We start from the raw sequence: 20,311 nt of genomic DNA, 5'->3' as shown, positions 1-20,311 counted from the left end.
GTATCAAGGGGAATAAATTTCCACACATCATCTGAAATTATGCACAAACCATGAGAGAAACAGAAAAACAAAGTTTGAGTCATGAAGATGCAATATGACATCAACCCCTATCTTATACAAATACAGAACTATATGGTTATGTACCAGCTGAACTTTCCCCCACTGGTACTGCTCAGTGCAATAGTATATAATCAAGAAGAGTCTGAATGCTGCAAATATCAAGTCTGAGGTCTCTGAAAGGTCCCTTCTCCAGAACCAAGCTATTACTCATTCCTTGCAGTTATCTATTTCTTCACCACAAGTGACACAATCTAAAAGCTGGATTCACACTAGGTGGAACGCCACAGGTATTACCCTGTTTCTATAATTTCCATTTAACAATTGTTTTCTTTAAAACTTCAGCAACTTTCCTGCAAAACCTCTCAATTTCTTGTTGCAGAATTTGAGATATTTTACTGGAAAGGACCATATTCTTTCACTGAAGCTGTGCATACAGATTTCTTTTGTAAAGTAAGTGTTAGGAGTGTAAAACAATGTATATTTTATCATAAGCATAATATTCATTGTCCCTGATCATGGCAGGGGAGTTGGAAGTAGATGATCTTTAAGGTCCATTCCAACCCTAACTGTTCTGTGCATCAATGATTCAGGGGCTTGTTAGGCTGTTCAATGACTGCTCCATATTTCTAATTGCCAAGTCTGTTACTTTTCCTTAGTTTAGCCAGTGCAGTAATTATAATCCAAAAATGCATGTCTGATAAGGGACAAGTAATTCCTGAGGTGAACAATTTTCAGTTCCAGTATAACACAGCATTACTATAAACATGGGACTTCTTTGAATTGTGCCATGTTTATTTTGTCTTTAGAAAACTTGACAGTATCCACGAGGACACCAAGGTATTGGCTGATTTTTAAGAGATCAGCAGATGGAGAAATTAAAACATTACTCAAGGAAATAGTATATTTTCAAGAGAGATATATCCAGACAGCAGGTAAAGAAGGACCATTTATTACAGTAAACTACAGAAGCCCAGTGCTGGGAAACCCTCTGCAATCACAAACATGTATTCTTGAAATGAACTGCTTCTTCATGACTGGAAATGTGTAAGCATGGTTCTGCTGAAGCTAGATAATGAGGGCAATGGGCATGCCCTGGGAGCCAGGCTGCTGCTCTTGAGCTCAGCATGCAATCTCCTGGGAACTAGATTATTTATCCCTTCTTCACCAATGGATGCCAGAGTTGGCAAGGTTCAGTTGGTTTCATTACAGAAACCCTTCACACAAAAAAGAAATCCGTCTATTGGAATGGGTATAAGATGGTTGTCACATCCAAGAGGAAGAAAGGAAACAGTACTTAGGCAGCTGTAGTACATAATGCACTCTCAACTGGAAGGGACAGAACACCTGTGGCAATTTTCCATCCCCTTTTAGTGTCTTACTGATTTGGACTGAAGGTCAGTCTGTGCTAAATGGAAAAGACAAATTCGATCATAACTGCCTTTACGGAGTATTTGAATTAAGGGTTTCAGGATTTGGTACTGAGATGTTAACACTTTGCAGAAAAAGGCAAAGACACAGATGTACTGCTGGAATGGGTGATACCACAGTTCAGTAACCAGGTTTGCTACCAAGAAAAATGGGTAACAGCAGTTTGTACACAGAACATCTAGGGTATTACCAGGGCTAGGATTCCTAACCCAGAGGCTGAAAGATCCCTAACTCAAACAGTTTTGGGAGTTTAAAGCTACAAATCAGCAGGATGAAAACAACAGTAACTATAAAAAGAATGGTTGTAAAGTATCCATTTAAGATCTTTTTTTTTTTCATTCTTGGAAATAACTCTTAGAATAATTTTAACTTTTTAAGCCAAATCCTCGGGTACTTAACAATTTTCTTAGTGCTGTCAGAAGACCACCAAAAGAATACCTACCACATAGCTTGTGGTTTTTTGCTTTCAAATCATTCACTGGTCAAGCATTACACAGGACAGTAATTACATGGCAGTTTATTTGCTGGGTTGCTAAAGGCATCACAGCAGCTTTCTCATGCTTAAAATAATTCTATACAATTAAAGGATGCTACAGTTTCAGTTGATTTCCCACTTAAAATCACCCTCATCATGTTTGGTCCACCTGTTAAAGAAACAGGAGTAACATCTCTAACTGAGAACAGAAAGCTGTACCCAAGACTTTCAGGACTCATCCGAGCTTAGGAGTCTTTGCACAGCCTTTGGGGTTTTTTTGGTTGGTTAGTTGGTTGGGTTTTGTTGTGGAGCTTTCTGTTTGTTTTGTTGGTTTTTAAGCAGGAGTAGCCAAACCTCAAAACCAAAGATGTTATTTCTCTCTGATTCACCACTGAAAATCTATAAGAGATGAATGCAAATACGTATCTTTTGCAATTGTGGAAGACAGGTATAAGATCCAAACTACATGAACAGATATACATAGGGTTACTTTTCCAACTGCAATTCAATCTAGTCTCCTTTCTTTGTATTCTGTTCATAGTAAGTCACCAACACCAAAAGCTACTCATCACATTTTAAACCAAAAGTGTATGCAGGATCTTAAAATATACTATAGACAATTTATTTTCCCCATTACATCTTTCTACCTTACATCTATTACAGATCCTACACCTTAAAGTGAGAGTCCTGACAATGCCACAGAATTATATCTATGAAATGATGTTCATATCAGTTGAGCTGGTGGAAGGGGTGAAATAAAGATAAAATTATGCACACAATTCCTTTTCACTCTAAGAGCTTGGCACAACGAAAGATTTCTTCCATTCATTCTTTACCCCCATCATAATTTGCTTGGGCAGAGACACCTTTTCCTCAAGTTTCATCCCAAAGTAAAAATTTTGAGGAAGGAAATGCCTTAGACATAGGGAAAATACTAACTCTACCTTTGGTTTAATGCCAGGAAGTATATAACTGTGAAATTCAGCCCAAATGGAGAACAGTGTGAGGAAGCATGTGAAAAAAGAAACTGTAAATAGTTATTATGAAAATTAATTTTTAAAGAGGCTGGTACTCAGCTTTGATAGAAAGTGTTTTCTGGGAATGGGTAGAGGCCATGCTGAACTTCCTTGTACAGCTGTGACCCCTGCCAATCAATGTCAACACTTCATTAATATTTTACTGAAAAAGTGTGAGATGATTCAAACTTCAGCTGTCTGGGTAGGTGTTGCTAAGCAACTTTGCTGCTTGTCTGAGAACTAGTTTTCACAGTGACCTTTCCTTCAAACCAAAGACCTGCATCCACTTGAAACACTTTCTCCTTTGTCAACGAAGAACCCAGAAAGTCATATTCCACCTCTTCCATTATATTTTCCTCCCCATCTCCCAGTTAAAAAGAAACCAATTTAACAGCTTCTGAAATTCTGCACTTTACTTACCGTAATCACTGTCATAAAATACTATGAATTTCTGCCACCGCAGCTCAGTGACCAGTTTCAGCATAACATCATTGAGGCGGACCGGTGGTCGGGCAGCCAGCGTGTACTCCTCCTCCTCCAGGCTGGGGTTCAGGTGGCAGGCTGTGCGTGGGGAGCCTCCTGTGTTGCGCTGTACAAAAAGGTGTGGAATGTGCATGGCATCTGTCAGGGACTGCAGGGCATTGGCAGAGGCACAACCAGTGGACGTCACTAAGGCTAAGATCCCCAGAGTCATCAGATCACAGGCTGGAGAAGATAAGAAATAAAGCAGGGTTAGAATAAGCTCAACAATTCCTTTTACAAACCTAGATGCTAAGAAGGGAACAAGACAGGCAATTAGCACAGAGCTGAAATTACTTCTATTACGGTATCAGCTGAAGCCTTTCAGAGTTAGGTCCTGTACCTTTACGGAAGGAGACAGTATCTGCAATCTGTATTGATAAAACAGAGCACAAATAACATTACTGCTGTCATTTCTTCAGACAGGAGCCAATGTGGACAGAGATTATGGCCCTTGCTTCAGGCCATTCCTGGGGGAAGCAGGAACTGAGCTCCTGTCTTTTAAAACCCACTTCACTGCTTCTGCTTCTTAATCTTTCTTGTGCACATTGGATTAAGACTTTGGACAATAAAAAGCAATTTCTTTTGTTTCGAGGGTTTGTCTTACACAATAGAATTTTGAAGGATTTTTTTTAACTGATGAAAAAACATTCACTGTGCATCTCACAGTAACGGAGAAACAACAAAGGTGCTTGTTAGAACAAAGGCAACTCACGAATGACTAAACAATTATTAACAAAACTGTAGTCTTCAAAAAGATCTAGAAAAGCACATACTATTTAAAAATACAGCATATACATTAGAGCCCATTTTCTTTTGAGAAGGAAGTGTTAGCTGAGTTTGAAACAGGACTCTCAGGACTCCTCGAAGACAAGGCCCATAGCTATAATTCAGCAGCTATTTAGTCAGCGGTGGTGTTAAGACTGTGTAAGACTAAGGCAGCTGTTGATTCCTGTTTTCACTAGTCTTGAATGAACAGCAGCAAAGTTGGCTCCTGGGAGCTCAGCACAGTGAGCACTCTGAAGTTAGCACTGCACCAGCCCTGAGGGTCCCCCAGAAGCATTTGGCACTTCCTACTCCTCTTTCTTTGAAGAGAGAGGGGGGTAAGCCCAAGGTTTCAGTAGCTGTTTCAGCCCCTAAGCACACCTGCACGTGCACAGCTTGCCCAAAGGAATCCAGCCACTCTGCTGCCACAGGATAGAGGCCCACTGTAATAAAGTTAGATAGAAGGTCTGGAGATGCTTCTGTCCCAAAGAGAAGGTCTGGAGATGCTCCACTATCCTCCTGAAGTTTAATTGAGCTTGCTAACAGTGGATAAACAAAATAACAGTGCATAATTCAGAGCCACTCCAGGACATGCAGAATAACCGAGGGCTGGAAATGGATTTTCCAGATGGAGAGGGAAGGCTGCCCGCATTTGTGCTTCTCCCATGCAAGGTGACTGCCTCAGCATGCAAGACAGCAGGCTGCCCATGCACGGCATGTGCTGTGTGACTGCTGGGGCTCATAACAGTTCTGGTAATGCAGAGCAGAGGTGCTGCCACCCTGTTACTGACTTGCTGGTCTCCAGCGGAAATGGACTAAGCAGAAAAGGAGAAAAATGAACACGAATTGAAAAGATTTGGTTTTCCTTCTCTAAACTTTATATCTCCACTTTCAGAGGCCAAAAATTCAAAGGGACAGAATGGGTTATGAATAAATAATATATATTTTATTATCCTTTCCAACCCTAACTATTCTACTATTCTATATAGAATCATAAAATAGTTAGGGTTGGAAAGGACCTTAAGATCTTCTAGTTCCAACCCCCCTGCCATGGGCAGGGACACCTCACACTAAACCATATCACCCAAGGCTTCATCCAACCTGGTCTTGAACACTGCCAGGGATGGAGCATTTACAACCTCCCTGGGCAACCCATTCCAGTGCCTCACCACCCTTACAGTAAAGAATTCCTTCCTTATATCCAATCTAAACCTCTGCTGTTTAAGTTTCAAATACTAATAGCATTTAACAGTTAATTATCAATTAACTACATAAAGCCACCATAATTAAACACATTAAATTGTTTCTAATGCAACCAATGAACCACTTCACCAAATAACTTCTAAACCACACAGAAAATAAATATATTTCACTTTGATATGGGATAACAGAAAGAAAATGTTTGATCTTCTCTATGCATAGAACATTCAACATGTACCCTAAAATGCAACAGAGGAAGATGAAGTACTTTTAGAATTATTTCCTTGATGGTCTTTACAATAAACATATGTCAGTTGCATTATCTAAATTTACTCTGTGTTGATTATAGTTATATGAAATTGTTCTTTGTTTTTCCTGAGAGCTGACCTGATTTAACAGCAGGGAGGCATTGCATTTGCCAAATGGGAGACCCAGGTTCAGGAACAGATTTGATTTCCCAGGCTTCTTGCCAGAGAAAACTGAACATGTCATACAGGTAATTTATTTAGACACAGTAGGGGAGGGAACAGAGAAGTGGGAACAGAGGGAGACAACAGCAGAGCTGAGCTATAAGCCCCTGCAGAGATCACCAACCAGTGAGCTTTGCTGTCACCGAGGGTGAGAGAAGCAAGCCACATGGGTCTATAGAAGGAATAATTTACTTGCAAAGCAGACAGAAGGAGAGAAAAAGCAAAACCCTTTCTGATGGGAGGCTGCATTCAGAGAATCACTTATTTGTGGAATACAGATCTGATCACCAGTTGTGTAACAAGAGAGAACTGCATTCAGCAGCTGAAACTAATCAAAAGCTGCTTGTTTATTAGCAGCAAAATGACCAGAGGTTTGACAGACCACAGCAAACAGGAGACCCTCATCCCCCAGCACAGCCCAACCAAACATGGATGAAGTATCTCAGGAAACACTGTTTTGGTTGAGGCATTTTTTTCAGTGTTTTGTAGCTTTTGTCCATGGGTTAAAATGAAGAAATTAGTCCACCCACTTCTACAGCCTGGTATGTTGTAGACTGATTGTGTCCTGTCTGAAAGCATATGCTACACAGTAAACATTATCTCCTCACGCCTTTCTGTTCTGAGATAATACAGTAAGCAGTAAAAAACTAATATGACTAAGCAAAAAAGGTTTCATATTTTCTGAATTGCTTTCTTTAGTTAAATTACAGAATATGAAACAGAATATATCATATTTGTAATAGAATTCTTCCACTACATAAAAATACAGTGGATTCTTAGAAGTTCAACCTCTCCACATGTACTACACTGAAGGGTGCGAATAAGCTTTTAGAACATAAAGAACAACAGTATTACTTTCTAAATTAGTTACGCAGATGCAAACAGCTACATAACAGACTCCAAACTTAAAAAGTCATCAACTCTTATGACATCTTTTAATTTCTTCGAATGTTCAAGGATTATACAATCCCAGAGGAAAACTCCAGTGACAAATCTTTTTTAGGATTACCCCCTCATGTCTGTACTTTCTTGCATACAAAACTTTGACATGAGAAAATATGTGTAATATTCTGTTTTATTTCATACTGCCTATGTATTTTAAGCAACTATGAAGCACCCCTGCCTATGTGACTAATTCTGTATGTTAGTTGTAGCTTCATAAGCACTCAAAAGAACCTTCAACTTTTGTACATTAATTTAGCCCTCATCTTGATTTCCTTAAAACTGAGATACAGAGACTTGAAGTGCCTTGGTCCATGTCAACTTACTAACATTCATTAGATCTCTCTAATGAAATTCCTCGCGCTCCAAACTGCAGGGAATCAAAATCCTCCAAAAGAAACTTGTTATCTTAACCCCAGCAATGTGCCAACATGACCATCTTTTAGTGTCCCTTTAGGTGGTTTCCTATTATTCAGAAAAGGGCAAAAACTTTTTCCTTTGTTTCCACAATTATGAATAGACCAGCTGCCACTGTAATTTCAGATGTAACAATACGTCCACCTAATGGCATTCACACTGCCTCTTCAATGCCCTTCTGTCTCTCACTCCTCTGTATCACTATACCTGGTCCTACCCACTTTGGACACTATCTGATTACATTTGGTATGTCCTCTGCAAATTGTTTATTTTTACTTCTTTTTTCCTTCTTTTTCATTTTGACTAACTCTTAGGAGGTCTTTAAAGCACTGTAAATGGAGAATCATCCTAATCACAAATAACTTGAATTTTTTAAAATGTCACTGTTTGAAAACTGAGAGCCTTTTTGGTTAAAAAGATTTTCAAATGAAGGAAGAGAACTGCAGGTCTGGGAAGAGAATGAAAATCCAGCCATGCTACATATACCTGATATTTCTGGTGTAGTACTCTGCAATGAAATTATTAACAAAGTTGGCACTTAAATGTTTGTAATTAGGTTTCAAAGCTATCATCCTGCTGAGATAAGATGAGGGACTTCATGGTTGCCTTACTATCATTGTCTCAGTCAATCTAGCAGAAAACTAATTTATCACATTGTTTATCTTTGAAAACCAGCAGGGAAAAATCATTTTATCATTAAAACATCAAATTCCAGAGAAAGTAGCAAGTTCAGGGGGCATGAAGGCAGAATGGGATCTATTTTGGGAACCTAAATCCCAGTATTGCGTGAGATTATCAAAGCTGGTAATTTATTCTGCTGAAAGTGCATAGTTAGCATATCTACTATGCACTAAACACAAGCAGAATATCATGCACTATACACAAACACACACAGAAGAAACTAGCTATTGTATTATTTATGTGTACAAAATTTAATCAGCAATTTTGTTCATTATCCATCTTATATACAAATAGATACACAGAGAAGTTTTGGATCAAACACTAAAACACCAAAGAGTTAAGAGATAAAAATGTAACAGTTCAGAAAGCTGATAAACTGTATCTTTAAGCAAGATGCAAGGTCTGTGGGAAACATATCCATAGAGGTATTCTTAAATTAAATGGGAAAATTCCTTCTGGGAGGTTTGTCTGGAGCACTGAGATGAGATAGAAAGGATGATGATACAAGGAAGAAAACTGCAGTGCACCAAGCAATATTTGGAAATCAAGAGGATGACGATACAATTCCTTCAGGGTAAACCAAAGTAACACAAACCAGAGAAGTGAACATTTTTACACATATCTAAGCAAAACCCAAATGTTTCTACTGTAGTACATAGGAAACCTCTATGAACTTGGAAAGGAAACCTACTGGTAATTCAGTCACACAGAAAAACAGCAAAAGCCTATTAGCTATCAACATTTTAATTCTCTTTAAGTCTTAAAAGGCCTTTAAAATTTAAATCGTTTTGTGCAAAACCAGTCCATCAGGAAGACAAAATTACCAAATACTCTTGTTAATATCACTGACAATGCTCCTATTAAAAATATTAATATATAGAAAGATTCACTCCTGCTACTGGTGAATTAAGAACAACATCAAGCTTAGTCATCTAAGTGCTCGCTCAATCTGATGCTTCGCTAAATGGGGTTTCTCAAAGAATATGTTTTTTTCTTACTTTGCATTTCATGATGTTTGCTTACTCTTCAGCTACTTTTATTAACAGAGAAAGGCAATTCATAATGAATTTGCATCATTGGTATGTAATGTGCTATACAATTGCCCCTCTTTTGGATACTCGGCAATACATTTTCTTGTGTTCCCTTTCTGTAGGTTTTTACTTACCTTTATGTTCTGTACTTACACTATTATTCTTCAAATAATTAATTTATTATTTTTATTATGAAAACCCTACATAAAGCTATACATACTTGTCACAGAGTAACTTTTAATAAAGAGAAAAGATAACAAATACAGGCAACAAAAACCTTTAACATAGCACTTTTATTGCTCTATCACCTTATATGAAGTGAAGATTAGTATTTCTTACTCCATCACACAAACCTTCAATCTAAACAAAATGCATCTTAAAACAGGAAAGCAAATTAACAATTAGTCTACTGTGGTTTTATGCAAAATTCAAACCAACCAAAAACCCTAACTACTCAAACTTAAGAGCGTATGGTTTTGGGATGTAACATTTGAGAACATTAAATAGTTCCTCCCTTTCATTTCAACAGCTTTTCTTCTGTATCTGGGACCAGGATAGAGGCATTCTCAGATCCCAGAGCCCTTGATATGACTGTTTTGGAAGCCACAGGAGTCTGACATAGCTTTACTATAGCTCCTGATGGCAACTGTGCTCCCCACTTGCTAGCATTTAGAACCCAAATCTGATGCCAAGTCTTCTGCCAGAGATGAAAATTTCAAATCATGAAAGTATTCCCCATATATAATGATGCACTGTGAGAAGAGAAGAGCCTTGGAGAGCACCCATGACAAGCCTCACCTTCAAAATACAAACATACCCACTGATTAACAGTGCAGAAACTCTAGCGATAAATAACCAGTTTGAGAACAAAAAAGGACAGAATAAGTCTGGAGTTTTTCAGATAGAAAACATTCTTGTGAGACGTCACAGAAACATGATATAACCTTAAAAGAACCATGACATCAACAGAAAAGCAAAGCAGTGCCAAAGATAAATACATATATATATATATATATATATATAAGCCAACCTGCAGCAGGCTCATTGGCATATACACATGGGGAAAACACTGCCCACAAGGCACACACTACCACTAATTCCATGTAAACTAGAAAAGCACATTGCTGATTTGTATCAGGCTCTTTTATTGCAACTATGGTGGAAACATAACGTTTACCAGCAGTGGAATTGTCACTGTGAGCCCTCCATGGGTGGTTTTTGTCTACTTACATGTCCTGATAACTACCAACCAAAACCATTACACTAAATTATTATCTTATTGTTTTAAAAACATGAATAATTACCATTTAGCCTGTTTCTGAATTCTTTCTCCATCCTTCATTATCTCCTTTTTTTCTTAAAAACCACAAGATTTTATTATCTTAATTTTTTTTCTTAGCAACTGAACCTTAGCAACTGAAATAATACTGACAAGTCATTTGTTAAACACATTCTTCTTCTTTTAGAAAAATTCATTATATATTATAGGGGTAAAGTCCTATAGCAGGGTTCTTCAGTCTCCAACTTAAGTAAAATTCTCAGTAGGTTAGCCTAATTTGTGATCCAATAACCAGACACACATCATCACTTACATTTTCTAAGATAATGATGGTTATTTCAGTAGGCCATCAGTTATGAGGAAGAGATTCCAGAAAACTGGTACATACATTCAAGAAAAACCATATGTACATACGATAGTGTACATATATGTGTACATGCAATCACTGTATCAGAACATCCCTGACAAAGCAGCATCTGAAAACACCTCAAAAAATAAAGAAAGCATGAGATGTTGAAATGTTTGCAGAAGATCCTCCCCCCCATTCTTGGGCTTCCTTTGTATGGTTTTTACAGCATTCAGAAGCCTAAGCTAAACCAGAAGGATGAATAAAGGAAGGAACAAAAAATGAATGGGTTTTAATATGTGTTTTTCCTATTTTTTTTCCTCCAAAAGTATGCTATTATTTGAAGAACAGAAGCACACTGGTGATATTTCTCCTTCCTTGTGCTGCTTTGCCCACACTGCCTGTTAAACTCCTTTGGGGTCAGAAGCTGGCTCTCTCCTGTGTGTCACTCCTGCATGTTCAGAGCTATAAAGGTGCACCCCGCTACTGCTTGTTGACACTGGCTGCATAGAAGCAGTACTTAGAATCTCAACTTGTTTTCAACTATACATTTTACTACCCAATGTTTACTACCTGATGCCTTGTGGGCCAATTCTCAGCATGTGCAACTGTCGGAGGTCCCCTGGTATTACCAGAACTGTTCTTTACCTCTAAATACCTCTGCCTCGATTCCTTCACTACTCCCTTGGTTCAGCATTTTCAGTAAGCTGTCACTGTTGGCTTGCCCACACACAGACAGATCACTTAGTCTTCATATGAAGGCTGCAAAACATTTGTATTTTACAGGACCTATAGTGAACAACCACAATTGCATAAATTCTTTCTGTAGAATGCATACTGACTGCAACTATCGGAGGTTTAAAAAACACATTTTAGTGCATAACAATTTTCTTTGTGTCAGTATCAACCCACTAAACCAGCAGCTGCCATCCTTGAAAAACTAACCAGGAAGAGGAGCAACTCAGAACTCTTTTGTTCAAGCTTATGCAGATGAAGAAATGATATCAAAATGGTAAGCAATATACCATAGAGAAGGAAAAGAGTTACCAACATTAGATATGGGGTTTTCACATAATTTATGGGAGCATATTAATAGCTCTCTTCAGTCTTTAAAGGTGTAAAATAAAACATGAAAGTCCTCTCACACCAAGTGCACAAGTAAAACTGCTCTACTCTCAAAGCAGTTTAGTTTCCATACAACTGAGTGATGCCATCAAGTGGTTAACAAAGGCACCAGCTGTTTTCCAAGTGCAGTTTTAGGGTTAATCTTCCTTCAACACACTACTTTGTGTGAAACGGCTACCACTATGAAATCAGTAACAGGCATACTCCACTGATAAAAGTGAATTAATTGAGAGCACTAGTGACAGATAAGAGATGGCCTTATTTTTACAAAAGACAGATCTGACACTGCTCTCTAGCTCCTCCAAAGAATGTAAACAGCCTCTAACAGCAGAAACAGCTTCATAGCTAATAATCTGCTTTAGAGCTGATTTTGCTATGGGCTTTGCAGTTGGGTAGATTTGGAAGACCAAAAAAGGAAAGACTGCATAACATATGTATTAAAAACACGATTTAAACAACAATTTAGCCATGTGAGTAGCTAAAGATGTGAAACATCATGGAATTTAAACATGTTCTGCTTTTTCTGAATTAATTAATCATCATCGTCATCATCATCATCCTTAAAGCAGCTAAATAGCACCTTGAAAGTACAGAAATTCTCCAGAATAAATGTACTTCTGTTTTCTCAATACAAAATAATTCCATTAATAATGGTTTTCTCCTGGAATTATAGCTTGGCACGATGTTTAAAAATGTAAATAAGCATTTCTGGTAATTTTTAATAGAGCATGTTTTTACAGAGCTACACATTAATGACAATGGCATCAGTACGGTTTCAAGGCGGTAGATGGAACTGAATTTGCTTTGACATTTTTTATCTTTTCCCCCTCCAACACTAGTTCTGCAGTAGCATTAACTGCAAGCCATCTCAATTATACAAGGGACATAAGCAACGGCTTATTTTATTTCCATTCTTGGCAAGTTATTCAGTAATTAAGTTTTCTTTTGTCCTTCCAAACAGAACAAACTGTACTTACTCACCCTCTGCTTCTTTCACCTGTGCTCTATTATAAATCATAACAATACAGAAACAATTTTTTTCATACCTTCATTAGCATTCTGTAGGGATGCTCAACTTTGCTGACTCTTTTGGGCCTAATTTATGTGTACAGTGTTTATTTTAACATCAGTATGGTTCAGGCTCAGCTCTTTTACACACAATAGAAAAACACTCTCCTACTATTTACAAAAAGCAGTCAAATGTAGCAACTCCAGACAAGCTGCTAAAACTTTCTACTTCTTTGGCACTGAGAAACTCACTTGTATTTGGAACAGTACTGACAAGCAAGGAACATGTTAGCCCTGCTTGCCTAATTAGCAGCAATGATACATATGCACAAAAACTGACAATAGAAATTTCAAGCAGGGGTGGTCTCCCCTCCTGAAACTGTTCTCTGTATCATGCCTTATGCTGAAAGCAGAAGAATGAACGTCAGTCTAAGAACCATGACACTGCTTCTGAACTACAGGATATTTCTGTGTTCTGTTGTTTCCCCAGCACATTAGGAGCATGTGTCACTCACTGCACACTCCTACTCACCTAGAAGTTTTACGCAAACCAAAACACTGACACATTATCTCTTTTCCATAACCAACTTGCCATAATGCCTCAGTAATACACCTATTTGAAAACACCAAATTCAAACAGCTGCAAACACCACTCCAAAGCAGTATTTCACGTCCTCTGACTTAAACTTTAAGCAGGAGACTTGACAGACAGTATATGGGATATATATAATACTATCAGGGCTGCTATGTTATGAGAAGCTAAGTGTTATGAGACTCAAGGTAAACTCACAAAAGCCCTAAAACTCATCCTTATGGTCCCATCTATGATTTCCCCCTTCCAATAGCTGTTACTTCTAGCCGTGGGCAGCAATATTACGTAAGGCAGAGGAGACATCAGATATCAATTCATATTGCTGGGGAAGCATGCCCATGGTGAAGGAGCCAGTTTATCCAAACAACATCCATTTGTTTATGCCAACTGCTGAAAGACTTGTAGTGTTTATGAATCTAGCTGACAACTCAGTACATATTTATAGCATATATTTATTGACAAGTTTTAGGGGTCAACCTACTGAAAGATCTCTGCAGTGTTTCAAGTACTTACAATTGCATTCAAGGATTATGCAAATATCCCAAGCCTACCAACAATCTAAACCTGCTATTTCATTTTCTAAAATCTACTTCAAAAGGAACACTTTCTTCTTTCCTCACCCATGAAAACATAATGGATGCCAAAATTAATTTTGCTCAATACTAAGAAAAAGATCCTGTCCTCACTCAGCATCAGTATTCCTTACATAAAAACCACTTTGCTTACAGATCTCAAACCCCCATGACCATCCAGTGCTACAAAATGGGTAGCATTCAAATATTACAAATCTGCATTCTCCAGTTTTACCTTTAACAATTGCTCTAGAGTAAGTTCAGACATCACACATAACTTTTTTAACACTTAATAAAGCTACTACAAATTATTGGAGTCTTACTCTGAATTTTTCTCTCTCCTTCAGCTCTGCAGGAGCCCAATCAGGGAAAAACTTCAAAACCTACAAATTTTCAGAGTTCCCATGTGAATACATGGAATTAGCCATTTGTTCAAATGTGTTTAACACCGGATAGTTCCTACTGTGAACCTTAGGACAGATTTTCATGAAGTCTTAATATTTATGCACTTCTTACCCAGAGGCTGCTTGAAGACCAAGCCTGTTCATTTTATGCTTAAATAAAATCTGACCTCTTAAAAGTTGCCCCTATTTTGAACTACATTTTTTATATACATACACCTTTGTACATTTGGTTGTTGGGTTTTTTTAACCATCACAACCTCCATCTCTGTGGTTTAACAGGTGTTACACTGTGGATAACCAGCTTTACTTTATACCAGCACAGATGCAGAGTATTTCTTTACTCTCCTATTATAAGAAATGTTTAAAAAAATTTCCTAATTACACCTGGTGCCTAAGGTTTCTCTGTACAAGAAAATCACTCTAAAAAAGACATCAATATGAAAACCAACAACGTAACCTGGAGTGCTGCAGTAACTTCATATATATATATATATATGTATGGTTTTAGTACAAGACTTCTACTTTTCCATTGTTCGGTTAGTGACTGGGTTCTAGGAAATCACAGAATTAATTTTTTTAACCACCCGTATCACAGCTGTGAAGGAATCTGTTAATGTAATTCAGTTTCAGTGAGCTATTCAAAGCAAAATTTACTTTTTTTATATATATGTATATAAGCCTCAAAATTACTTGCTAAAGTGCCATATATATTAAATCTATAAGGAAAAAGTCAGCTTTATACAGTACTTCACTGAACAAAAATAAATATGTATTAGTATTTTATTCCACTGATCTCTTATTCTTCCTTAAATGGTATCTATTGCCGATTAGCCCAACTATACCTCACTTTGAGCTTTCTGTCTTCTGTATTTCTTCCTTCTTCATCTTCATTACAATTACACAAAATACATCTTAAAATGGTGTTTCCACAGATAAAATACTGTGCTAAGAATGAAAGTGCTTTATTAATAAAAGGATGACAATTGATGCCAGTATTAAATTAGTTTAAAGTATTGTGTTTTCAAAGACCTGTAATTAATTGTAATGCTTACACATTTTATTGAATAATTTCCGGCAAATAAGATATTAAGTTGTATGAACCTGATATGAAACTAATCATTAAATTAGATTACAAAACAAGACTATAGACCACACGATGGAAGAGAGCTAAAAAAATATTTCATCATTAAGCAAGCCTAAAATGGCTAATCCAGAAGAAACCACATACAAAGGATCTTCTGTTAAAATACTTGACCTTCCATTGAAAGATATTGTTTCACTTTAAGGGTTTTCTCTCAGCTGTTGCACAATTCCTTCAACTAAATCTAACTTCATTAACTACATACCAGAAAAATGTCAAAGCAGATAATAAAGGATAAGTTGAGCCCCACAACATTATCTATACATTAATATGTTACTTCACTCCTGATTAGGTACTGCTTAGGCTATGTTACTAACTGGACATTATGTTTGTGTGTAAAACCTCCAGGTGACTTTCTTAGTCACAGACTAAAACAAAACAAATTTTGTTCCTATTCTCCTGACACAGTATTTGAACTAACTGACAGAAGCCGAAGAGAGCTACGCATATGCTGTATGGTCAGAGGAACTGATCCTGAGGAACAGTTCTAAGGCATTATCACATGTAACAGGACAATTAATGTTTGCTAAGGAAATCCAGTATCACATCTTCCTAAATCTGTTTCTATAGTGCACTGTAACACCAGTAACCATTACTTGTGTGAAAAGTTAAACACAGATTGAACAAAAATGCTTAAACTGACAAGACAAACCTCATACCAAAGAAACCAGCACCAATTTCCAACATTGCAGAGAGATTGTTTTAAGAAAATTAAAAGATGCATTCCAAATACAGAAGCAGAAGGAGCAGGTCAGTGAAGGATCCTCCTTTCAAATAACAATTAACTTTTTGCCACTTACAAAATAATAAATGACTTATTAGAAAGGTATTTTGTAATCAGAACTACAAGTACCAATGAGAAATTTTGTTTCTTTATTCATCACAAGCTTCTCACTAAGCACTTTTACTATGTCTCAGTGTCCATTCATTATTAGGTCGTACATACTTCCTGAGAATATATATTATTGTCACATGCTCAAGTCACATTAGCCAAGCCAGAAGCCAAATGTCAGAAAGTCACAGCAGCTACAGCCTTCTTGTGATTCCCACACTGTCTCAAGCATTACAGAATTGTACTGAGAGAGCAGCACTCAAATTCTAGGACCACTAAAAATCAAGTTACAACAGGGCACCATAAACAACACAACATCAGCTTTAGAGCCTTGACATACTGACAATTACTGTGTTATATTCCCAGCACAGGTAAGATTGTTGATTTTGTTTGGGTTCTTTTTTTTCAATTATCATTGTATGATTGTTATACTTGCTCTGGTATTTTTTCTTTTATTGTACATCATCTTTATAAAATCACTGTCCCATTCAGAACACATACTATATACACCAGCCAAATTGTCACGTTCTTTGTACCTTTTATTCTTTTCTAATACTCACTAAGTTGTTTTAATAAAATACCTTAACCACAAGGTGGAAGGATGGAGGAAATCAATGCTCAGGACTTTCCCCTCTAGAATCTCACTTCTGATTTCTAATAAGCTACACAGTTGGTACTGTGAGCTTTTAACGTTTCCCAAATCTCTCCAAGAAGTGAGAGAGCTAACCTTCTGAGGTTAGCTCTCCAGACACATCACAAAGATGCAATTTATGAGTTCTCAAACACTGTAGCCTGGTTCTGCAGACTCAATGGTTACTATTAGCTCTTCAACAGTCCCATTTTATTTATAATCGGTCTTTCTCAAAGACCCAGTTTCATGAGCACTAGATTGGGATATAATTTTTCATTCAAGGGTCATTAACAGTTGAAATAAATACCACAGCTTTTGAAGAAGTTGCAAACACAAGAAACACCTTGAAAATCATAACACACTTAGCATCCTGCCTTAATGTGATTTGTTTTTTATAAACTGTTGGGGTTTTTATCATAACCATAACCAACTTTTGTTTCAAGAGCCTTCCACAGTCCCAGGTGTTCATGGATCTTTCCATTGCTACTTCTATATTACCACTAACAAATTCTTTTAAAAATGAGAGAAAAGAGGAAGGGAGAATACCTATTTTTAAATTGGACTTTCAGTTGCTGGACGAATTTTTACAAAGTTTATGACCTTGGAAAGAAATCACACATTGTTAAGTAAGCCAATTCTGAAGAAACTTTCGAAATAAAATGATTCACACGTAACATTTTTCATATGAACTTAATAGCAGAGCAGATGCAGTTTCCCCATGAGGTAAATCATTCACCACTACAGAACTCCCTCAGGTTCAGGAAAGATCTACAGTTTGTTTTCCTCCTTTCTTTTTTCTCTCATCAGGTATGTTAAGGGTTTGCATTGATTAATGCAGCCAGAAAATTCTTTTTCTCTCTGGTAGCAGAAATGATGCATTCAGACTCTTCCCCTCACCAATCTGAATTACCGCAATAGGCTTGCACATTAGCAGCTTATCTAAATGCCTTCTAATATTCTTGTCCTTTTCAACCTTTGTCACAGCTCACTTATCTTCTCTCGAATTATGTTTTAAAGCTAGGACTAGGACAACTGAAGTATTAGCTAGGTCTAGCTAGTGTCTTGTCTTAGAAAGCTCCTAAAATTTTCACAGACAGGCTCTTCAGCAATGCAAGTGCACAGTTGTGCTAATACACACTTTAGAAAGCAAATATTAACTCACCCCTACCATATCCCCTAAAGTGAGTTCTACAGAGAGCTTGAGCATTTTCTACGGTATTTATTATACATACAGTACAATAAGCCACTTGGCTTTTGGACCTGATTCAACTGAGTAAGCAACTTCTTTGAAATCAATGGAATTTATTCACTCGCCAGGATGAAACTATTTTGTGCAACCAGAAAAGCTACCTCCTGGATGTGACATGTCAGCGATTGCTCAGGGAGGTTTTCTGTCAAGAGAAACACTCCATCATTAGATGGTAAGAATAGTTTTATACAGTCCAAATCAACATCTTGAGACCAACTGTCTGGTAGACAGTGAACCTGCATGTTTACTACTCTTTGAAATTCCATGGAAATCAGTCATATACATATATATACATATGCATGTATGTATTAACCAATAAGTATTTCTCAGTTCTACAAAAGTTATTTTTTTCCACCAACAGCAGGGTTCCTTAGCCATACAGCCCAACACATAACACATTATACTTGGCCACAGCACCAATGGAGGGCACTAATCACAGAATCCCAAGGGTTGGAAGGGACCTCAAAAGATCATCTAGTCCAACCCCCCTGCAAGAGCAAGGTAACCTAGAGTACATCACACAGGAACTTGTCCAGGCGGGCCTTGAATATCTCCAATGTAGGAGACTCCACAACCCCCCTGGGCAACCTAATGAAGCCCAGTCCTGAAGCAAGCTTAAGGTTTGGGGGAAATTTACACCCTGCTATACTTTACACATTACATCTATGTGGAACAACAGCATATATAAAATGCTCCTCCCTCACAGCTCTCTCCTAGTGCAGGGTGACTGACATATGTCAAAGTGTGGACACTGGAGACCAAGGCAAACATCGACTGTAAGAACACATTGCTGTCTTGATGACTATAGCAAGGCACAGCATGTTACAAGTCAGATGCATGACTGGATCCTGCCAGCAGGAGAGTCAAGTACATTTAAACCCACTTCATGACAGGGAACCCAGACAATCGGGGAAAACCACTTTCCCCTACTTCCATTCCAAGTTCCTTTCAGTATGAGACATTTCTATGCAATGTAATGAAATGCAACATTTTCTCAAAGACTTTTCCAACCTCCTTGGACTTCTCTGCAGGCAGGAGACTGAGCTGTGGTGCACCTGTTCCAGTGGGAAAAAAGGGGGTTCCTAAGTGGGAGGAGTACCTATCATTTTCATTTTTTTCCAGATTACCTACACACTTGACTAGCTGTGCTGACCAGAACGTTTCAGGTAACTCTTCGGAGTTAAGCTTCTTTGAACATCAAAATGGATGAAAAAGGTTTTTGCAAGAATCACCAAATATATCAGCTAAACTGTCAGAAAGATTGTGAAACAGAAAGGTGGTACAAGTTAGTTAAAGGATGCACAGATTCCTAATACAAAGTCTTCATTAGCTCCTTCAAGAATGACAACTAGATCATACTTTTGGCAAAGTATTTTTCAGCATCCACTGGTCATTTATGTTCAAGTTGGCAGCAGAGCAGGAAGTTGGTAGGAGCTTATGTTCAATGAGTCTGAAGATTTCAAACGGACCAAGTCACTTAGGATATAAAAATCACACACAACTTGCGTCATACCCATTTTTCCCTGAAAAGATGCACTCTGGAAGAAGAAAGCTCATTAAGCAAATATTAGAATAATACTTCAGATACATGGACAACTGATAAGCTATTCATATAGACAACATTGAATATATAGACTGATTTTAGAACATGATTTAGAACATCTTAGAAGCACAAAACAAAAAGAAAAGCAGCATTTTCTAACAATGTTATCAGTTAGCGTTGTTTCTGTTTTGTATTAATTGAAAGACAAGTTTCATATTGTGCGAATACACCCTTCTGAACATTTGGAACAAGATGTCCACAGTCCAGCCAACTGGACTGCACCAAGCCTCAGAAGCCAACACAAACTTCTAGTGACAATGGGCACATCAGGTGCACATAAACACCCATATGAGATAAGCAGCTAGATAGTCTCTTTGTGCCACACAACGTGCTAATGCACAGAAAAGCAAATATGATACAAAAAGAACAAGTATCTTGAAGTTACACGTTTCTTGCCCACTGACCCTTACTGAAGTCATAAAACTACAAAACAAAAGATCAACCACAAGAAGCTTCATGTGAAGAACGTGTGAAAATTTTAAACAAAGATTAAACACTTTTTATTTTAAATCTAACCTTGAAATT

General features: G+C 37.5%; 1 protein-coding gene across 1 annotated transcript in view; it reads right to left on the bottom strand.

Annotated features, from left to right (window-relative positions):
* GRID1 (glutamate ionotropic receptor delta type subunit 1) overlaps positions 1 to 20,311 on the bottom strand; it is a 519,712-nt gene that overhangs the window by 299,735 nt on the left and 199,666 nt on the right. Inside the window, exon 3 of the mRNA XM_034062148.1 lies at positions 3,400 to 3,684. Coding sequence (XP_033918039.1) covers positions 3,400 to 3,684 — 285 coding nt within the window. The remainder of the gene's footprint in view (positions 1 to 3,399; positions 3,685 to 20,311) is intronic.

The sequence above is a fragment of the Melopsittacus undulatus genome, chromosome 4, assembly GCF_012275295.1.
Source record: "Melopsittacus undulatus isolate bMelUnd1 chromosome 4, bMelUnd1.mat.Z, whole genome shotgun sequence".
Lineage (NCBI taxonomy): Eukaryota > Metazoa > Chordata > Aves > Psittaciformes > Psittaculidae > Melopsittacus > Melopsittacus undulatus.
Note: the sequence above shows the minus strand (reverse complement) of the source record. Positions and strands in the feature narration are given on the sequence as shown.